Source organism: Nannospalax galili, unplaced genomic scaffold, assembly GCF_000622305.1.
Source record: "Nannospalax galili isolate Female #2095 unplaced genomic scaffold, S.galili_v1.0 scaffold762, whole genome shotgun sequence".
Classification (NCBI taxonomy): domain Eukaryota; kingdom Metazoa; phylum Chordata; class Mammalia; order Rodentia; family Spalacidae; genus Nannospalax; species Nannospalax galili.
This window is the reverse complement of record NW_008350126.1, coordinates 696,131-716,126: the sequence shown is the minus strand read 5'-3', so window position 1 is coordinate 716,126 and position 19,996 is coordinate 696,131. Positions and strand designations below refer to the sequence as shown.

General features: G+C 47.7%; 3 protein-coding genes across 5 annotated transcripts; 2 read left to right on the top strand and 1 right to left on the bottom strand.

The window, feature by feature from the left end:
• The first annotated feature begins 371 nt into the window (after positions 1-371).
• On the top strand, positions 372-9,759 carry Arl10 (ADP ribosylation factor like GTPase 10). Of its 3 annotated transcripts, XM_029570521.1 has the most exons (5): positions 372-706; positions 798-1,356; positions 1,770-1,968; positions 5,653-5,828; positions 7,506-9,759. In XM_029570521.1, exons 2-5 carry the CDS (start codon positions 1,174-1,176, stop codon positions 7,785-7,787), a joined length of 840 nt encoding a protein of 279 aa, XP_029426381.1. In that variant the 5' UTR covers positions 372-706; positions 798-1,173; the 3' UTR covers positions 7,788-9,759. The 3 variants fall into 3 exon arrangements, with proteins under 3 accessions (XP_029426381.1, XP_008845549.1, XP_008845551.1); XM_008847327.3 differs by having other exon boundaries at positions 372-1,356; XM_008847329.3 differs by having other exon boundaries at positions 378-1,356; positions 7,397-7,716.
• A 3,296-nt stretch (positions 9,760-13,055) lies between these two features.
• Nop16 (NOP16 nucleolar protein) lies at positions 13,056-18,724 on the bottom strand. The gene is made up of 5 exons (XM_008847325.3): positions 18,563-18,724; positions 18,371-18,479; positions 16,812-16,881; positions 15,289-15,395; positions 13,056-13,491 (listed from the first exon to the last, which is right to left on the bottom strand). The coding sequence occupies exons 1-5, from the start codon at positions 18,667-18,669 to the stop codon at positions 13,348-13,350; spliced, it is 537 nt and encodes a 178-aa protein (XP_008845547.1). The 5' UTR covers positions 18,670-18,724; the 3' UTR covers positions 13,056-13,347.
• Positions 18,725-18,849: 125 nt separating this feature from the next.
• On the top strand, positions 18,850-19,811 carry Higd2a (HIG1 hypoxia inducible domain family member 2A). The gene is made up of 2 exons (XM_008847326.3): positions 18,850-19,098; positions 19,409-19,811. The coding sequence occupies exons 1-2, from the start codon at positions 18,879-18,881 to the stop codon at positions 19,573-19,575; spliced, it is 387 nt and encodes a 128-aa protein (XP_008845548.1). The 5' UTR covers positions 18,850-18,878; the 3' UTR covers positions 19,576-19,811.
• The last annotated feature ends 185 nt before the right edge of the window (positions 19,812-19,996 follow it).

The window sequence follows — 19,996 nt, the reverse complement described above, 5'->3', positions numbered from 1 at the left end:
CAGCAAGAGGCTGAAGATGGCTCAGCAGTTAAGAACACTGGCTGCTTTTGCAGAGGACCAGGGTTTGGCTCCCAGCACACACAAGGCAGCTAATAATCGTCTGTAACTCCAGTTCCAGAAGATCCGAAGCCCTCTCCTGGCCTCTATATGCATGTGGTTCATTTATATACATATATGCAAACATTCATATACATAAAATAAATCCAAAAACTTTAAAAGACTAGCCAGGCATGGTGGTGGTACATGCATTTAGTCCCAGCACTCGGAAGGCAGAGGCAGGCAGATCCAGGCCAGCCTGGTCTATATATCGAGTTGCAGGTCAGCTGGGGCTACTGGGAGACTCTGTCTCACAAAAAAAAAAAAAAAAAAACCCACGAAGAAGAAACAAAAAGTCACGATAGCAAGGCAACAGCATGGGTATATGGCCAAGAGGGGACAGAGGCTGGGGTACAGAGGAACTGGAAAGCTAAGGAGGTACAGTGTGGTGTGAGACACTGTATAGAGAAACGACCACGACCTGGAAACTGGGAGCTCCAGGCCCATTTCCTCCCACTATACCTCAGCCATTTTTCCTGTTTCTCGTTCTGATGCTGTACTTGGAAGTCCTGCAGTCTCTGGGAGTGGCTAAACATTCTGATTCCTGGCCCCACATGCTTCACCACCATGGACATCGAGGCCTTGGTCTCCAGATGGCAACCAAAGGAAGGTTAGAGACTGCTTCGACTCAGGAGTGGCTCTGGTCCTTTCTCTGCCATGGCGTGTGATCCCCATAAATAGCTTCAATTTTCCTCCTTGAGGTCCTGAGGGCGCCCCAGGAGACAGCTTGGGACTTGAATGTACCGTATACTACAGTGCGACCTTGGGCAACTATCTCTGGGTCTCGGGATCTTCGGCGAAGCACTGTGAGTAAAGGCCGTGCTGTCCCCGCACAGCACCCTCAGGACCCGCAGAAGCGCACAGCCCCGCGCCTCGCACGCGGGACACCGGGAGCCGCAGGTCTGCCCAGACCCACCAGACCCAAGCACTGCAGGGGCGCAGGCTGAGGGGCGCGCACGGCGGTGCATTGTGGGGCTTGTAGTCCGGCGGGGCTGGACGGGTGGGCGCGGCGCGGGCACCATCTTCCGCGGCGGGCTGTTCAGCCTCGCGCCCGCCCCCGCGTCCCTCCCTAACCCGATGGCGCCGCGACCGCTGGGCCCGTTGGTGCTGGCCCTGGGCGGCGCCGCGGCCGTTCTGGGCTCGGTGCTCTTCATCCTCTGGAAAGCCTACTTCGGCCGCGGTCGGGAGCGGCGCTGGGACCGAGGCGAGGCCTGGTGGGGCGCGGAGCCTGCCCGCCTCCCACAGTGGGACGAGTGGGAGGTGAGTGGGGAGTCGCAGAGCGCTGGAGCGGGTATGAAAGCGCCGGGACCAGGGGTGGACGCGCGAGAGCCTAGACGCCAGCGTTCTGGCTCTTGAGCCCCGAAGGCGCGGCACCTGAGCGGGGCCTGTGGCGGCGCCCGGGGGATGCCGGGAAAAGCTCTCGATCCAGGTGTAGGTGTACCTCCAGTCCTAGGACTGACTTGGGGGTTACAGTCTGTGGAAGCCGAGCTTCCGCGAGGAGGAAGAATGTGCCCGAGGTCACTAGGCCTCGCAATTCAGGTCTGCTAGGCAGCTTCTGCCTTTCTACTCCAGACCACACCTGCCTGGGCGTGGTTGGGTGCCCTGGTGCCTTCTGTTGAACCTCGGGAGGAGGGCTGGAGGTGGGCGGTTGCAGCCTGAACTCTGTCCTGCAGCCCGAGGATGAGGAGGATGAACCGGCGCTGGAGGAGCTGGAGCAGCGCGAGGTGCTGGTGCTGGGGTTGGATGGCTCTGGGAAAAGCACGTTCCTGCGCGTGCTGTCTGGGAAGCCACCGCTGGAAGGCCACATCCCCACCTGGGGCTTCAATTCCGTGCGGCTCCCCACCAAGGATTTCGAGGTGGACCTGCTAGAGAGTGAGCAAGAGACCCCTTCTTCCCCCACCGTCACTGCTGGACCCAGGCCTAGATTCTTTGGAGGAAGGGACCCCAAAATGCACATCTAAAGCAAGACATTACCCTTTATGAAATCATTTCCACTCCTCTCCAGGGCACAAGAAAACAGTATATTCTGGCACTTGGAGTTCTTCCTGATTGGGTGTCTGTAAATCAGTCACCTGCCCTTTACCACTAATGAAGCTCACATGCCTTTATACTGAGGTACTAACATAACTAAGGCAGGCATTGCTAATAAAATCCCCCAGATCACTCCATAAAACTATAATCAGTTACAACTCTCACAGTCTATCCATGAAGAAACCCCATTCCCAGCAAGTTAAATCACTAAAGGTTCTAATGCAAAATGTCTGTCTCTAAACCCTTACCATTAAGCATCCTGCTACACTGCTTAGTTATGAAAGGTACTTGTTTCTTATCTCCTGTTGCATGCACTGTTGCCTCATCCTGGAATGCCCTTTCTTTGATAAAACTACTAGTCATTCTTCAAACTGTGGTTTATTATCTTTACTTATTTCATGAGGTTTTTTTTGAAACGGTCTTGTGTAGCAAAGGCTGGTTTCAGACTCACTTGTAATAAGCCTGGTCTTGAACTCCTGATCCTTCTCTCTCCACCTTCTGAGTGTTGGGATTATAAGCACACACCCTGGTGCTCAATATCAACTGCTGTTTGAACAAAGGATGACTTGCAGCATCCTTTGGCACTTTGCCTGACTCCCAGGCTAGGTTAAGAACTCTGGTCCCCCTTCTGCTGCAGTTTGTTATATCACCCTGTGCCCTGTTGAGGCCATGAGCACCTTAGGCACAGATCCGTCTCTGGCCCAAGATCTCAGACCTCAAATAGGTATCTGAGAGAGCTCACTGAGTGACCAGAGAGGGAACTGAGGAGTCTTTGCCCTCAGTCCAGGTTTCTTGGGATTTTGGAAAGGCGTGGGAGAATACGAAGACGGCAGCAGTACTTAGCCACCTCTATCCAGTCTCTGGGGAGGCCCATGGGTGGACTTCTTGCCAGCCACAAGACTCAAACCATGAAGACTGGGTGGATTTATTTAAATGCTAGGTGATGGAATCAGCTTTGCTGAGAGTCTAGTTTGTTGGCCTGAGTGGGCTCTTCTTACCTGACCTAGCCTCCTTAGCTAGGTCATAGCAAATACTGATATTCACCTAGGATTCTAACCTTCCAATCAAGCTTTTTCTGTCTCCTTCTCTTGTGCCAGGGATGTAGGTTAAGTGAGGATACTATCTGGCAGAAATAGTATCCCTTCTTGTCAGCCCTATGAGAAGGGGATAGATATTTTCATGTACCTTCATTAGAATCACACATCACACATCTGGGATTCAAACCCAGATCTCTGCCAGGCATGGTGGTTCATGCCTATAATCCCAACATTCAGGAGGCTGAGAGAGGAAGACTGCCAAACATTTGAGGCCAGCCTGGACTACAAAGGGAGTTCCAGGTTAACATGGGCAGCATAGAGACCTGTCTCATAAAAACACAAAACAGCTGGGCATGGTGGCACACATCTTTAATTCTAGCACTTGGGAGGCAGAGGCAGGTGGATCTCTGTGAGTTCAAGGCCAGCTTGGTCTACATATTGAGTTCCTGTCCAGCTGTGGCTACAGGGAGACCCTGTCTCAAAAAACAAAACAAAAACTACAAAATAAAATCCCAATCTGCACAATGAAGTCTTAGAGCCTTCCTCTCACACAACAGTCCCTTCACTATGCTCTCTTACAATGCCTGGCCTAGGGTCCCACCAAGAATTTGCCTTTTGGGGAAAATTGGTAAGGGAGCAAATTCTTTTCTAAAATCTTTATTATTTTTATTTTATGTGTATGAGTGTACTGCCTGCATGTAAGTATACTTGTATTGTGCAGTGCCTGAGGAGGTCAGAAGAGGGCATTGGATCCCTGGAACCGGAGTTACAGACTGTTGTTAGCTGCCATGTGGGTGCTGGGAACCAAACCCTGGTCCTCTGCAAGAGCAGCTAGTGCTCTTAACCACTGAGCCATCTCTCCAGCCCCCAGAGAGCAAATTCTTTATCCCCCACTACTGTATCCAGTTTATTAGCTGGTTCTGTCAACTGTATACTTGGATAGACTAACCCCCTCTCCCACCACCTTTTATTGCCTGCTCCAAGCCACTGTCATCTCTCCAGTCAGTACTACAACAGCCTCCTTACAAATCCTTCTGTTTCTGTCCTCAGTGACAGCCACAGGTATCTTTCAGAAAGCCACATCAAAGCCAGGTGCACGCCTTTAATCCCAGTACTCAGGAGGCAGAGGCAGGTGGTTTCTGAGTTTGAGGCCAGCCTGGTCTACATAGTGAGTTCCAGGACAGCTGGGGCTGTCAAAAAGATCAAAAAAAAAACAAAAAAAAAAAAAAACAAACAAACAAACAAACAAAAAACAGTTTAAAAAACCCAGAAACCCAAGTCGGGTCATGTCAGTTATTTAAAACCCTTAAGGGTGGCCTTCAGGGCTACTTCGCCTCTCCTTTCCCCTCCTTTCCTCTTGAGGTGTCTCAACCACATTGTTTTCTTCTTTCTCAAATACATGGAATTTGTTCTTCCCTCTGCCTGAGATGCTTTCTTTTGCTTCTCCCCATGGCTCACTCATCATCTATACTCAGCCCACATGCCAGCCTCCTTGAGGAGACAGTCCCAGACCACCAATCCAAGACCAACCACATCTCCAAAGCACTTTCCCTTATTCTGTTTTCTTTCTGAAATATGTTTACTTTATTGCTTGGTCCATTCTGATTAGGGAGGGAATTCTTTGAGAGTGGGACTCTAACCTGCTTATGCCTGTATCCCCAGCACCCAGATCAGTGCTTGGCACCTAGTAAGCACTCAGTAAATACTTGATGAGTGCCTGCTATGTGCCAAGGCATTGTGCTGAGGTTTTGGGGGGATCTAGGGTGGACAAATGTCAGAAGCAGAACCAGAAACTCTGGGATGCAGGGTAACCAAAGGGGACTGAGCAGAGGAACAAAAAGGAACAGGAAGGTAACCCCAGGTGCAGACACTATGTGGGTAATCTTGTGTCGTAGGATTGAGTGTAGTATTTCCAAAGGAAGAGAACGGGATGGCAAGAATGAATGGGGGAAACTGAATGGAGAATGGCTTTGCACTGACAGGCAAGGGATTGACTTTTCTAGACATTGGGACTCCTATTTTCTGATCAGGTACCACTGACCTAGCAACCCAGGAAAGATTACCAAAGACTACCATTTGTAGAGCCCTTGTGTGCCAGTCCTATGAAGGGAGCATTGGTACCTTTGGAGTCCACTGCCATCTCTTAGTTCAGTGAAAAGAGGCTGGTGCTTAAAGGTAGAGGCTTGTCTTAAGAGATCTGACTGGTGGGGTGTGATAGCGCATGCCCTTAATCCCAGCACTTGGGATGAGGGGCAGGTGGATGTCTGAGATCAAGGTCAGCCTGGTCTCCACAGCGAGTTCCAGGACAGTTGGGGCTACAGGAAGACCCTGTCTCAAAAAACAAAAACACAAACAAAAGAGATCTGACTGGCTATGGACTATGGTACTTTCTTTGTCCCTGGCTAGTGGAACCTGGAAGTGGGAATGGGACTATGGGATAGAGCCAGGCCCCAGGGAAGATCTGAGCTGGCTTGTGGACTCTCTTCAGTTGGTGGCAGCCAGAACCTGCGCTTCTACTGGAAGGAGTTTGTGAATGAGGTGGACGTGCTAGTGTTCATGGTGGACTCAGCTGACCGGCTGCGGTTGCCCTGGGCACGGCAGGAATTGCAAAAACTGTTGGACAAGGACCCTGACCTGCCTGTCGTCGTCGTGGCCAACAAGCAGGTGAGAGCTGTGGGAGGCAGTTTGAAGCCAGTTGGGCTTCTCACAAATGCCTGGGCAAGGGCAGGAAGCACATGCGTAGAGGGCTTAGCTGAGCTACCTCTACCCTTCTACCTATCCTTTTTCCCATCCTGACATGTGTTTTTCCCCTTTTCTTTCCTATCTTCTGTTACCCTCTCCAGCCTCCACAAAAAAAAAAAAAAAAAAAAAAAGGTCTGAGTTTTGGGGGCTGGAGAGATGGCTCAGTGGTTAAGAACACCGGCTGTTCTTGCAGGAGGCCGGGGTTTGAATCCCAGCACCCACATGGCAGCTAACAAGTGTCCGTAACTCCAGTTCCAAGGGATCTGACAGCCTCGTCTGCCTTCCTCGGGCATTGCATGACAAGGGTGCATTTACCTACATGCAGGCAATATACACATACACATAAAAACAATTTTTTTTTAATTTTTAAAAAAAGAAAAAAGATCTGGGTTTTTTGTTGTTGTTGTTGTTGTTGTTTTTTAAGATGGTCTCCCTGTAGCTCCAGCTGGCCTAGAACTCACTTTGTAAACCAGGCTAGCCTTAACCTCACAGAGATCTGCTTCTGCTGGTACTAAAGGTAGGTGCCTCCATGCCCAGTTCTAAAAGGTTCTTAGTGACACTATAATTCTCTGGGTCCCAGAAGGGTGCCTTGGGCCCAGGAGCCCTCAGAATCACAGACTACATATGACATCATCAACTCCACAGCAGACTGCTACAGTCCAGAGCTCTACAAGTTCCTTGGGGCTTGTCCCCAGTCCATCTCTTTGACCTCAGATTTACCCTGGGTATCCAGAGACAGTTAATTATTTGTAAATATGGTTACCATATATCCTGATCTACCTGGGACAGTCCTGTTCATTCCTGTTCTGGTTTAAGTATTAATGATGTCTTCTTAGACCCTTAGAAATACCCTGGTCTTGGACTCACAGAGATCGCCTGCCTCTGCCTCCCGAGTGCTGGGATTAAAGGTGTGTGCCACCACGCCCGGCTAAAGTATTTTTTTAAATATTATTTTATACGTATGAGTGTATTGCCTGCATGTATGTGAGTGCACCCATGTCGTGCAATGCTGTGGAGGTCAGAAGAGGGCTTCAGATTCCCCTGGAACTGGAGTTAAAGATGGCTTGTAGCCACCATATGGATGCTGGGAATCGAACCCAGGTCCTCTGTAAGAGCAGTCAATGCTCTTAACCACTGAGCCATCTCTCCAGCCCCTAAAGTATTATTTTTTTACCTGCAGGTGGCAACAACTAAGGTCCTAGCATTTATGAATTGCTCCAAGAATTATCTTAGACCAAGGATGAAATTAAAGGGCTCTGTTTCTGAGCACAGTGACAGATGGTATAGTGAAAAGAGGGTACTACAAAGGAGGCAAGAATGAAGGAGAGAACTGAGTTTATTCCAAGGGATCCAGAGGCAACCTCTGGGATATAGGGTCCTGCTTTTCCTAAGTAATAACTGAAATAATAGCTTTCAGGAACGGCAAGGGTGGCAGTATAGTGGGAACATTGTCTGACAGCTATGCTGCAACTGGCTTGTGTTCACCCCAGGACCTGAGCGGGGCCATGAGTATGGTAGAGCTGCAGCAGGAGCTGGGCCTACAGGCTGGTGACAATCAGAGGGAGGTTTTCCTCTTAGCAGCCAGCATTGCCCCTGCAGAATCTGACTTTGAGGAACCCGGCACCGTGCACATCTGGAAACTGCTCTTGGAGCTTCTCTCCTAAGCTGGAGCCACCTGATTGCCACCCAGCCATGGAAACCACAGTTCTGCTGCCTCCTGCTTCTTCATCACCAGCCTCAGCCTTGGGCAGGAGTCCTGTGGCAGCACTTCCCTTCTCCCCTGAAGAGCAAGGTCAAAAGAATGCAGAAGCCTTCCTGATGAGTCTGAAGCAGGGAGATGGTAAGGCAGAGGATGGGAAGAGAATCATGACGCCTTGTTAGGCTTGCCTTCCCTGCATAGTAAGATGCTCAGTAGGCTCAGACCTCCCCTCCCTGCAGGCCCTAGGGGTTGAAGAGCCAGTGTATCGCAAGTACTCCTAGAACCTCAGTCTCCCATCCCACACCATTCTCTTCTGTTGACTTCATGCATTTCCCATGTGGGCAGGTTCTGGGTGATAAGAGTAATTCTTGCTCCTACTCCTTTGTTACCTGTCCCATCCCCTGCTCTGCCTAACTTGTGGCCTTGTGCAGTGTCTGCCTTTCTGGTGATCATTTTTAAAGGGAGGTGATTTCCATGTTATTTTTAAATGCTAGGCTGGGATAAACCTGAAGATTCCAGCAAGGCGTTTTCTAACACTGCCCTGCTGATTAGGCCTGGCCTGTCAGCCTTTCTTGACAACAGAGTAAGTGCAGTTCACCAAACAGGGTGAAGTACAGGTTTTCCCCAAATCTGGAGACAAGCTGCTGCTCTTGTACAAACTCTGCCAATTCCCATGTTTACATAAGCCTGGAGAAGGAAGGAGTCCAGGTCCTGGAATAAGACTACAGCTGGGGGTCAGCCTCAGAACTACATTTTATTTATTTATTTTTTTATTTATCAAAGGAATAGGCCAAAGTTCTAGATTCTGTTTCAGGTGCTGTAAACAAAAACCCAGGAGATTATCATAGAAAATTTGAAGCTTTGAGAAAATTAGCTAGAATCATGAATGACAGTGCGATTAACTACAGGTGTCAATGGAGATACAGCTGTAATTTCCTTCCCTCCCGTCCTTCTGACCACAGTTGGAGACAAGTACTGCACAGTAACGCACTTGTACTTAGATTCTACCATGTGGCCCAGGACATAGGATGGCACTAGTAGAAGAGATGGCCTTAGGGACATCACTGAGCCTTCTGGGACCATTTTCCCTGGCAAAAGAAAAGAAACTGAAATTCTGAGATTCTCTCCAGTGCACATTCCAATTCAAGGCCAGTCTGTGTTGACACTAGTGCAAGCAAAGGAGCTTTCAGTCTGCCAGGGACCACTGTATAAGAGAACAGCCACAAATGGAGTGTTTTTCTTCAAATCCCATTGTTTGCTTTTATTTTAAGACACAGTCTTGCTATGTAGCTCTGGCTGGCCAGGAACTTGCTGTGTAAGCCAGGCTGGCCTGAAATTCATGGATATCCTCCTCCCCCTGCCTCCCAAATGCTGGGATTACAGGATGCATGAGCCATCATGACTGGCTTTCAGTTTGCCTTTTTTTTTTTCTAACATTTTAATTTTTAAAGTTTTATGTGCATAAACATTTTACCTGCATGTATGTAGGTACACATGTGTGCAATGCCTGGAGACCAGAAGGCAGCACTGGATTTCCCAGAACTGGAGTTATGGTGGTTATCTGCCATGTGGGTGCTGGGAACTGAACCTGGGTCCTCTACAAGAGCAGCCAGTGCTCTTAACTGCTGAGCCACCTCTCCAGGCCCTGGTTTGCTTTTTGAGAATAGACTGTGCTGTTGTATGATATTTGCCCAACATGCTTCCATACTCCGCCTACTGCTAGTGCAAGAAGCAGGGAGTGGGAAGTTCCCAATCCAGGAGGTGAGCAGGATCAGGAGAGTGGCCTGCTGTGCCACTGGGCTCCCTTGTGAGAATGGAATCACCACTGAGATGCAAATCACTGCAGTAAGATGTGATTTTTCTGCTTTTGTATTAAATACTTAAGGAATGACTTGGATTTCAGAGTGCCCTTCGGAATTTTGTTGGCAATTTTTCCTCTTGTCATTGGGAAGATAGAACCTGTATCTTTAAGAACTCCTCCACCTTACTCTCTAGAGCTTGAAACTTATACCTTGGAACCAGAATTGATTGTTAAAGACAAGTTTTTCCTAATTAAGATCTGCCTTTGTCTAATGTGTGTTATTATGTAGTACAACTGTTACATTCCCCAAAGGAGAGGGAGTAAACCTAAGAATAAAAGAGTTCCACTATGTCTGTTGGAGTAACTTTTATCACGACTACTCTCTGAGGCCAGACCTAGTGGGCCTGGTGGCCTATAATCCCAGCTACTCAGAAAATCACAAATTTCAGTCTGCCTGGATTTCAGAGTTCAAGGGCAGTGTGGGCAATTTAGTGAGATCCCGATTCAAGGTAAAAAGGCAGGCCTATGAGATGACTCAGCGGGTAAAGGTACCTGCTATGAAAGCCTGATGAACTGAGTTCAATTCCTATAACCCATGTAAAATTAGAGGCATGACTCCATACAAAAGGGTTGGAGATTTAGCTCAGTGGTAGAGTGCTTGCCTAGCATGCACTAGGGCCTAGGTTCAATCCCCATTATGGGGGGCTGGGGGGGCACACTGAAGGCACAAAAGGTACTAAAGGTCCAGAGTGCTAAGGGATGGTCATAAAGAATGGAAAACCAAAGACCATGATTTAATTTCAGTAATTCCTAAGAATGAAAACCCTAGATTGAGCCACATAGCCTCATCTTTGTATAGAATATAGGGATAGCATTCACATGGCTTCTGTGTGCTTCACATTTGTGTGATGCTCTGGTGAGGCTGCTAGTGCTTCCTCCAAGCAGTGCTCCTTCTGCCTTGGTTTTCTGCCACAACTAGACTGACTACATGAAGTAGATTAACAGGTCTGATTCAGAGCCTTACCTACCTGCTTGACCCTACAGCTGTTTCTAGTGAGAACTCTCTGGACAACCCAGAACACTGACTCTTGGGAGCCAGCCCAGTTACCGCCAGGTGCTAATCTCAACGTGAAGTCCCCAGTCTAGCCAGGGTGACATTAGTCACCTTACTGCCACAGCCCAACCTACCTGAGCTTGGAACAGCTGGAGGGAAGGCTCAGGATCCGAGGGGCTTATAAAGCAGCATCCACTCTTGAAAAGGAAAGACATTTCTGCCTAGCACTGGGGGAGCCTTTGTTCTTGTTCTTTTCATTTTGCAGGGATAGGTGTTGAACTCACACATAATAGGCACTCTACCACAGAGCCACATCCCCAACCTAGAGGCTTCATTCTTAAGTTGAAGTGAAACTATGGCCTCTGGTTTTCTACCACCACTTAGAAGAGCGGCCACTCAGCCCAGAGCTTAGATATTTGAATGCTCATGACAAGAGGGCCGTTGAGACTGCTAGGACTACTACCTAGAGCCAGCTGCCTAGCCCAAGAAGCTATCGGTAACCCTCAGTGCCCAGAACTGCAGGTGTTAAGTTTGTTCTGACAGAGGCACCCAGCTCTAAGGACTAGGGGGTGAGGTCAGCACATACTGTCTTTGCAGAGGGGGCCTTGAAAATCTGCCAACATTTGCCTGTCAGCCTGATTCAAACATTTTTCCGAAAAACTCTTTCCACTTGCCTTTGGAAAGTATTTTGTTCTTGCACTAGTTTAGGGAAAACTGCCAACATTAACAAGCCAGCTGCTGGACTACTTATGGTGTCCCCCCTCCTGCTACTGGTCCAGACCTTAGACCTGAGGCAGGTCTGAGCAAACACTTCGCCTCCCAGCCTCAGAAGGGATTCTGAAGGCAAAAGTCCTTTCTAGAAGCTATAAAAAGCATCATCTCTAATGCTTTCCCACCTACTGTGTCGAACATGAAATCCCTCAAGGGACCAAGGGAAAATTTCCTCAAGGTCTAGGAATAAAGAGGCCTTGCTGTCTGCCCTGTGAACCCAGATGTACAGGGCTACCAAGGACAAACTGCATAAACTGGAGCATTAGAGACTTCCTGAGGCACATGATAAATGCCAAAGTTGATGTGGTTTCATTTGAATTCTCATTTTGAGCACATGCTTGAGTGTTAACAGTCCCAGTGCCAGGCAACTCTCGAAAGTGATATGCTACAGTAAGTTCTCAGGCATCAAGTTCCAGTCCTTATCTCTTTAATCCTTGGGGTAGACACTGATCCAAAGCCTTCTCCCAACCTATAGAAGAGGATCTAGCTGATGGGGCCAGAGGGTAGAAACAGGCTTAAAGAAGCTTTCATGTTCAAGGTCGAAGGCCATTCTAAACCTTCTCTAAGCACCTGCATTGGGTCAGATTCTAGAATTCACAAAGTCCATGCCCTGAAGCTCAATTTAGCAGGGCTGCCAAACAAATTTAAAGGTATTATGGGGATGAGAATGCAGCTCAGGTAAAGTGGTTGGGCATCAGGTTTGATCTTTAGCACTGTAAAACAGGCAGCTCTGGCAATGACAGGTGTTGCTTCTGGAAGGACATAGACACGGGACTACAGGACACTTATGTGACCTAGAGGCAGGGGATAGTGGCAGAAGTGGCTTCCAGAAGTTGGCACCTGAACCACATAAACAAGGGGATATCCTAGTCAAAAGCCTAAATTTGGAATTCTGTAGAGAACAGATCAAAAGCTAAATTACAGGCCCTTGCACAGGATCTTTTATATATGATCTAAGGACTGTTCTAGGTCCTTTAAATGGCCAAGCAATCCTGGAATCTAGGGCTGAAGCCATAAAGTGGGATTCTGGGACCCTCCTAGGCTACCTTGATACTGTGGGATAGAGGGCTGCCTTCGAACAGATTTGATGTCAAACCCAACTCTGACATTCTCTCTAGCTTGTTTCCTTATGTATAACAAAAGTGTGCACCTTCCTGGGTTTCAATGAAATGTGTAAAAACATCAAGGCTTCCTTTCCAAGAGTAGTGAAGAGATAGACTATAGGCGCTCCTGAGAGGAATTCTTGGGAACTGAGAGGGCTTACATGAGCAATAGTTGGGAATAGTGTTGGGACTTAAAACACCCACATTCTATCTTGCCTGTGATCCTGCTGCAAAGTAAGCACCGCCTTCTCAAGTCACTGAATTAAGCAGGGCTGGCCTTGGGATGGCCACACCATGTAGAACCCAGTGTGTAGCACACACACTAGAGTGGTATCTAGCAGTCTGCTGGTCTCAGAAGGCAGGTCTAGGGCTCTGAGGTTTGCATTAGGCCAAGGCCAACATAAGCAATCCAAAGTGAGCAAATAGAACTTGATTCCTTACCTTCCCAGAGTGAAGCAGAGCTGGCCCCACGGTCAGATTAGCACTAGCAAGGAAAGCCCCGTCAAGGTAGCTCAGGATTCCTGCCAAGTTTCTATAGGAGGGATTGTTAGTCCTGTTTAAGAAGACTAGGAGCACTCAAGGAGAGGAAGGCGGCCAAGCCTAAGTGACTGCAGCACTTGCTGTTGAGTTCGATGGCCCCATTGCCAGAGTAGGGTTAGTTTTCACTGGCACAGCTCCAGGGCTCAGTGGAGCACAGTAAATACAAAACCATACACAAATAAAATATTCTCAGTTTTATCATGTACAAATTATACATTCAAATAAAACATCAACTTTAAAAACAACAGCAAGTCTTGGCTTTTCTCTGAGCCCCTAAGAGAATATAAATCATGGGCCTCTAGAAGAGTTCCCTATCCAAATGAAGAGTATGTTCGTGTGCGCACGTGCGTGTGTGTGTACGTACTAATTCCATGGGATTTTGCCAGCATCATCTGAAACTACAGTCCTTGCCTTAAGCCCTGGCTTTGACTTCTTTGATCCAGGAGGCCTAAGTCTGGTCAGGTATACACCAATCACTCGACCTCCATTTTCTTATTCTGCAAAGAATCAGTGAAGGCTTGCCATTCCGCTGGGTAAAAACGTTTATAGACCTTGATCTTATTCCGAATCTGTTTTGGGGTATCTTGATAATAATTCTTCTCATCTCGGGCCATGGCCTAAAAAGGAAGAAGGGCCAGGTGAGGAGGGCTAAACAGGAAAAGTTCAAATCCTTGGCTCTGCCTAAATTGAGCATGCCAGTTCCAATACCTGAGGTATTCTTCACCTCACAGGGGACATGGAACCCTTCTGCACTGAAGAGTTGGGGAACAGAGTACAAATGTCTATAGAGAAGGGACCAGGCAGGTTAGAGAGAGCAGTGGGCCCCCAAAGAGCTACAGCCAGCCAGGGAGCTCATGCCCAGTCCACTGCAAATTACCCCCAGAGGTCCAGCACAGCCAGATCTTTAAAAAAACAACAAAAAAGCTGGGCTTGATGATGCACACCTTTAATCTCAGCACTGGGGAGGCAGATCAAGATTGAGGCCAGCCTGGTCTATATAACCAGTTATAAGCAGCTGGGACTACAAAGAACCTGCCTCAAAAAAAAAAGGCCAGGCGTGGTAGTGCACACCTTTAATCCCAGCAGAGGCAGAGGCAGGTGGATCTCTGTGAGTTCAAGGCCATCTGGGGCTAAAGGGAGACCCTGTATCAAAAAGAACCCCCAGAAAAAATAGTAATAATAAATAAAAAGGGGACTAGCGAGATGGCTCAGTGGGTAAGAGCACTGGCTGTTCTTACAGAGGACCCAGGTTCTGTTCCCAGTACCCACATAGAAGCTAACAACCAACTCTAGTTCCAGGGATCCAATGCCCTCTTCTGGCCTCCAAGGGCATTGCACAACATAGGTGTAGTTAATATACATGCAGGCAAAACACTCATAAAATAAAAATAAGAAAAATAAAAAGGCTAGGGAAACAGCTCAGTAGGTAAAGGCACTTGCTGTGCAAGCTGATGATGTGTGTTCACTCCTCAGGGTCCAAAGAAAAAGCTAGATGCAGTGGTATGCACCTGCACCTGTAATCCCAGAACTCCTACTGCAGAAAGGGAGGCAGAGTCCTGAGAACTGACTGGAAGCTTATGGACCAGCTAACCTGGATTATGTCACATAACAGCAGAGATGAGACCCCTGCCTCAACAAAGTGGAAGGGAAGAGCTGACTTCTAAAAACTGTACACACTACACACACACACACACACACCATGACACACAAATGGGTCCTCCCTGCCCACACATATGCAATAAATTAAAAATATTAATTAAAAGAAAGTCAAGGGACTAGAAAGATGACTCAGCAGTTAAGAACACTTGCTGTTCTTTGAGAGGACCCAGGTTTGATTCTTGGCACCCACATTCCAGCTAACACCTGTCCCTAACTCCAGTTTTAGGGGATCCAACATCCTCTTCTGGTCTCTCCAGGCACTGTACACCATGTGGGCAAACAGATGCAGGCAAAACACTCAATATACATAAAATAAAAATAATAAAATATACAAAATAGTATAGAAGCTGCGGGAAGTGATAGTGCATGCCGCGCATGGTGGCAGACACCTTTAGTACCAGCACTCAGGAGGCAGTGGCAGGTGGATCTCTGTGAGTTCAAGGCCAACCTTGTCTACATAGTGAGTTCCAGGCCAGCCCTGGAATACAGGGAGACCCTTGCTCAAAAACGCACACACACAAAAAGATAAATGAATAAAGCATCTGTGAGTAGGATATGAAGCACAAACCACCCTATCTATCCCTCTATGCCTGCTGTGAATATCTTATCCACAGTAGATTCCTGTCAGTGGGATCCATTCCTAGAATCTTTCTTTACTTTCTTTCTCAAGAAATAGGCACTAAGTCAGATTAGGACACAAACAGTCCAGTGTGTCTTCCCAACCAGCCCAAATAGTTCTTCCTGTCAGGGCTCACCTTATAGTCCTCCCCATGGTTCTCCACCATGTAATGAACGTAGTCAATGAGGTCCCGAGACAAGGTATTTCCTTTCTTTTCTGGGAGGCTGGCTTCTGCCTCCAGGTCTGGGGTAAAAGAAGCCAAGAAATGGAATAAGACTTTACCTTCTATATTACTTGAGCTGCCCAGAACCTCCTCTATCCAATCCCATGCCACAAGAATTGCTATACCAGCCCGTTCCCAAATTCAAAGCAGGAACTCTGATCTAGGACCCAAACTCTGCCTCTTAACACCCAATCATCCATAAGTGTGGAAACTCCCTGAAAAGCAAGTCATTTTTCTCAGGCATGATGGTTTAAAATGAAGGAACCGAACTACCAATCTTTATTAGCACCAGGTAAGAGATAAAACACTGTCTGCCCAGAAAGTTGGGCTTCATTTTAGCTATAATACTATTGGAAAATCTCTTTTCTTGGTATATTATGGCAGTATTTACAATGGGAAGGTCTGAACAGAGTGTGGGGGCTGAGCCCAGGTTCCTCACTGCTCTATGTGAGGGGAAAATCCAGGATATGGAGCTAATAATTGCTCTATTTTAATAACAGCTAGGCAGTATCGGCACTAAGGAGGTTAAAGCAGGAAGATCTCAAGTTCAAGGTTAGCCTAGGATATAGAACAAGATTGTTAAAAACAAACAAGCAGCCAGGTGTGGTGGCGCATGCCTTTAATCCCAGCACTTGAGAGGCAGAGGCAAGTGGATCTATGAGTTCAAGGCCAGCCTGGTCTACATAGTGAGTTCCAGGACAGCTGGGGCTACAGGAAGACCCTGTCTCAAAACAAAGACCAAAAACAAACAAGCAAGCAGGGCATTGTGCCACATGCCTTTAAACCTAGCACTAGGGGAGGCAGAGACAGGTGGATTTCTATGAGATCGAGGCCAGCTTGGTGTATATATAGTAAGTTCCAGGCTAGCTTTGGCTACAGGAACGGTCTGTCTTAAAACAAAAAAAATATTTCTGATGGGGCTGGAGAGAGAGCTCAGCAGTTAGAGTGCTGGCTGCTCTTGTAGACAACCTGGATTCAGTTTCCAGCACCCACATGGCAGCTAACACCCATCCTTAACTCCGGTTCCAGGTGATCTGATGCCCTCTTCTGGCCTTTGTGGGCATTGTATGCACAGGTGCTCTGAAATATATGCATATAAAACACTCATACACATAAAAAATGTAAACTTCAGCCAGGCATGGTTGGCATATGCCTTTAATCCCTGCACTTGAGAGGCAGAGGCAGGCAGATCTCTGTGAGTTCAAGACCAGCATGGTCTACATAGTGAGTTCCAGGTCGGCTGGGTCTATAGGGAGACCCTGTCCCAAAAAGACCAAAAAAAAATGTCTCAGCTGACGACACAGTAGTACTTTGAACCCTGGACTAAGTTTGTTTCTCCTATCTGAATCTTGGTTTCACCAGCTGTAAAGTTAGGACTGGGGGCCTTTTCCAGATGACAGGGCAGGATCATGACCAAGAACATAGCCCACACTCACCATTTAGCACATAGGGCTTCCGCACAAGCTCTTTGGGTCTTTCTTCCATGTCTACCTCCATGGCCTTCACCTGCAAAGAATAAAGCCTATTAGATCAATAGACAAGGACCTTTGATCAGGAAAAATTTGACCAGGATTAAGGAAGTCGTGCCATCCTAATACAACTTTATCTACCCTAAGAATCCTTGCCCAAGGTCAGTCAGAACTAGGTAACAAGAACCAATGCACTGAAATTCTCAACAACTAAAATCTTTTTGATTTGTTTCTAACTTATTTTTATTTTTTGTATATGAGCATTATGACTGCATGTATGTAAATTCACCCGTGTCATTCAGTGCCTACGGAGGACAGAAAAGGATGCTGGATCTCCTAGAACTGGAGTTACAGACAGTCGCCATGTGGGTGCTGGAATTCAAACCTGGGTCTTCTATAAGAACATCTAGTGCTCTTAACAGCTGAGCCATCTCTTCAGCCCCTGAACAACTAAAATCTTTACCAAAACAAACAAACAAAAAAAAAAAAAAAAAAAAAAAAAAAAAAAAAAAAAACGAGCAAGGCTAGGAGATGGCTCGGCAGGTAAAAGTGTTTGCCAGATAAGCCTGACTAGCTGAGTTCAATCACCAGAACCCACAGTGGAAAGACCCAACTCCCGAAAGTTGTCCTCTGACCTACATACATGCCTACACATACACAAACATCATATACACACAACCAAAAACTTTTTTTGGTCTTTTTTTTGTAGCCCCAGCTGTCCTGGAACTCACTAAGTAGACCAGGCTGGCCTCGAACTCACAAAGATTCGCCTGCCTCTGCCTCCCAAGTGCTGGGAGTAAAGGCGTGCGCTACCACACCCAGCGATAACTAAAATTTTTTAAAGAAACAAGCAATCATCTTTCTGTGATTATTCATAAAACAAGTCTAACACTCCTTGCCTCCCTGTCTCTGTTGTGTGATATAACACAAACACTGAACATGAAAAGTGTCTTAATTTACAAGGATGTCAGGTGTCTTCTCAATGGGACGACTTACCAAATAGTACTTAGTTATAGCTTTACATTTGCTTTAAAAAAAGTTGCGCCATTTTCCTCTGGCATGAAGAAGAGAAATTAGTAAATGCCATCACGAACTGTTTAACAATTGCTATGAATTAAAATAAAATAAGGCAGGAAAGAGGCTAGTGGTTGAAGAGGGGTACTATTTTTTTTTTTTTCAATCAAAGGGTAGTCCAGAAAGACTTGTTGGGGAGTCATTAACATAAGATACATTCTACAAAACACCACTGGTATGCCAAACAGGTCCGAGAAGAAAGGCTAAGCGGAGGAGCAAAGAAGTTCCAACCCAAGTCCAAATGTGTGCTCAAGAAAGGGTGTGAGTGAAGGAGGTCGTTAAGCGGCGGCTTTTATCCACAATTAGTGCAAGCTAAGGTAGATGGCAAACCTTGGAAGGGTGTGAGGGAGGATTAAATTCTGAAATCCAGCTACAAGAAAGACTTGTTAAAGAGTAGGGAAGAGCTGGGGCGGGGGTGGACCGAAAGTGCCAGGAGCCTTCCCTGTCAATACCTTTCTCTTTAGGAGAGGAACCGCCTTGTTGGGGTCCATGGCCAACCCCATCTCCGCCAGGTTCTGCCGCACAGATTTGGTGTGATCCCAGGCATGTCGGATGTGGGAGCTAACAGCAAAGAGAGACATGGAGATTCTGTCACCTCGCCTGCAATCCCGGCAAAAGCCCCTGCCTCGGAACCGGCCCCTCACCACTCGATCCGCGGCGCTGCCTTCCGACGGGCATTCCGGTTCAGGCGCTTTCGGTTGATATTGTAACCGAATTTCTGCCTCCGACTCTTTCCCTTGGCCTTGGGCATCCCGCTGACTGTCGCACCAGCAGCTCAAATAGACAACCGCACTCAGAGCCTCGTGCTCAAAGATGCAGGCCAAAGGCGCGTGCAGGGCTTCTTGGGAAATGCAGTCTTCCTAGTGGCGCCTCCCGCACTGATTACTACGAATCCCAAAATGCAACGGATATTGGCTCCTGCGTGCTAGAGCTCAGCACGACCCTTTCCCAGCCCTTGTGATGACCTCATCGGAAGGCGGAGTTCATCGTCCGGATTTTGTCCTACCTGCTTTTGTTACCGTGGACATGGCGGCTCCCCGCTCTGTCAGTACAGAGGCGCCTTTAGATCAGTCGCAGCCCCAGGACATCGAGGGCTTCAGCCCCACGGTCTACAGCAACCCGGAAGGCTTCAAAGAGAAGTTCATTCGCAAAACCCGTGAGAACCCAATGGTACCCATAGGTAAGTATGTGCTGTAGGAACTGAAGGTCGAAACCCTAGTGGTTTCAGGAGGGACGAAATAGGAGAGGACCGGATACGCTGGGGGCATGGGAAGAAGAGGGGACCAGAGACGTGACGGAAGGGCGGGGTTGGGAGGATTGAAATGGAAGGCGATAGGGGTTGTTTGGTGTGAATTCTAGAAAGTATCGCCGCTGCCCCCGCCCTTCCTCCTGCAGCCTGTAAGTAGGGGCTCTGAGGAAGGGGGCCTAGATCATGAAGGGACCTGCAGGACCCGACCTGTTGCTCCCGGTGTTTTTTGTCCTCTCCTCAGGCTGTCTGGGTACGGCGGCAGCCCTCACCTATGGCCTTTACTGCTTCCACCGCGGCCAGAGCCAGCGCTCCCAAATAATGATGCGTACCCGGATCGCCGCCCAAGGCTTCACTGTTGCAGCCATCTTGTTGGGTTTAGCTGCATCCGCTATTAAGTCTCGATCCTGAACCTATGGCGGGGTCTTGAAAGCTCCATGGAGATCATTACAAAACCCAGGAGCAACAAGCAGCCCTGCCAGATTATTTCCTCCGTTTCCTACAGGCCCCTTTTGTTGAGGAAGTGGCCGATTTTGTGACAGATTTTTTTTTTCCAGAAATCAGATTCGCTTCAGTTTGGGTTGCATACTTCTATTTGTGCTGCAGCCTCTCCACTCCTTACTTAATAAACCCTAATGCACTAGTAATGTTATGAATTATTTCTTAATCTCAATCCTATGATCCAAACTGTGTTTTTGGTGTTTGGATTTAAGAAGGAACAGATTTCAAGGGGGCTGGAGACATGGCTCAGCGGTTGAGAACTCTGGTTGTTCTTGCAGAAGATCTGGATTTGAATCCCAGCACCCACATGGCAGCTAACAACTGTCTGTAA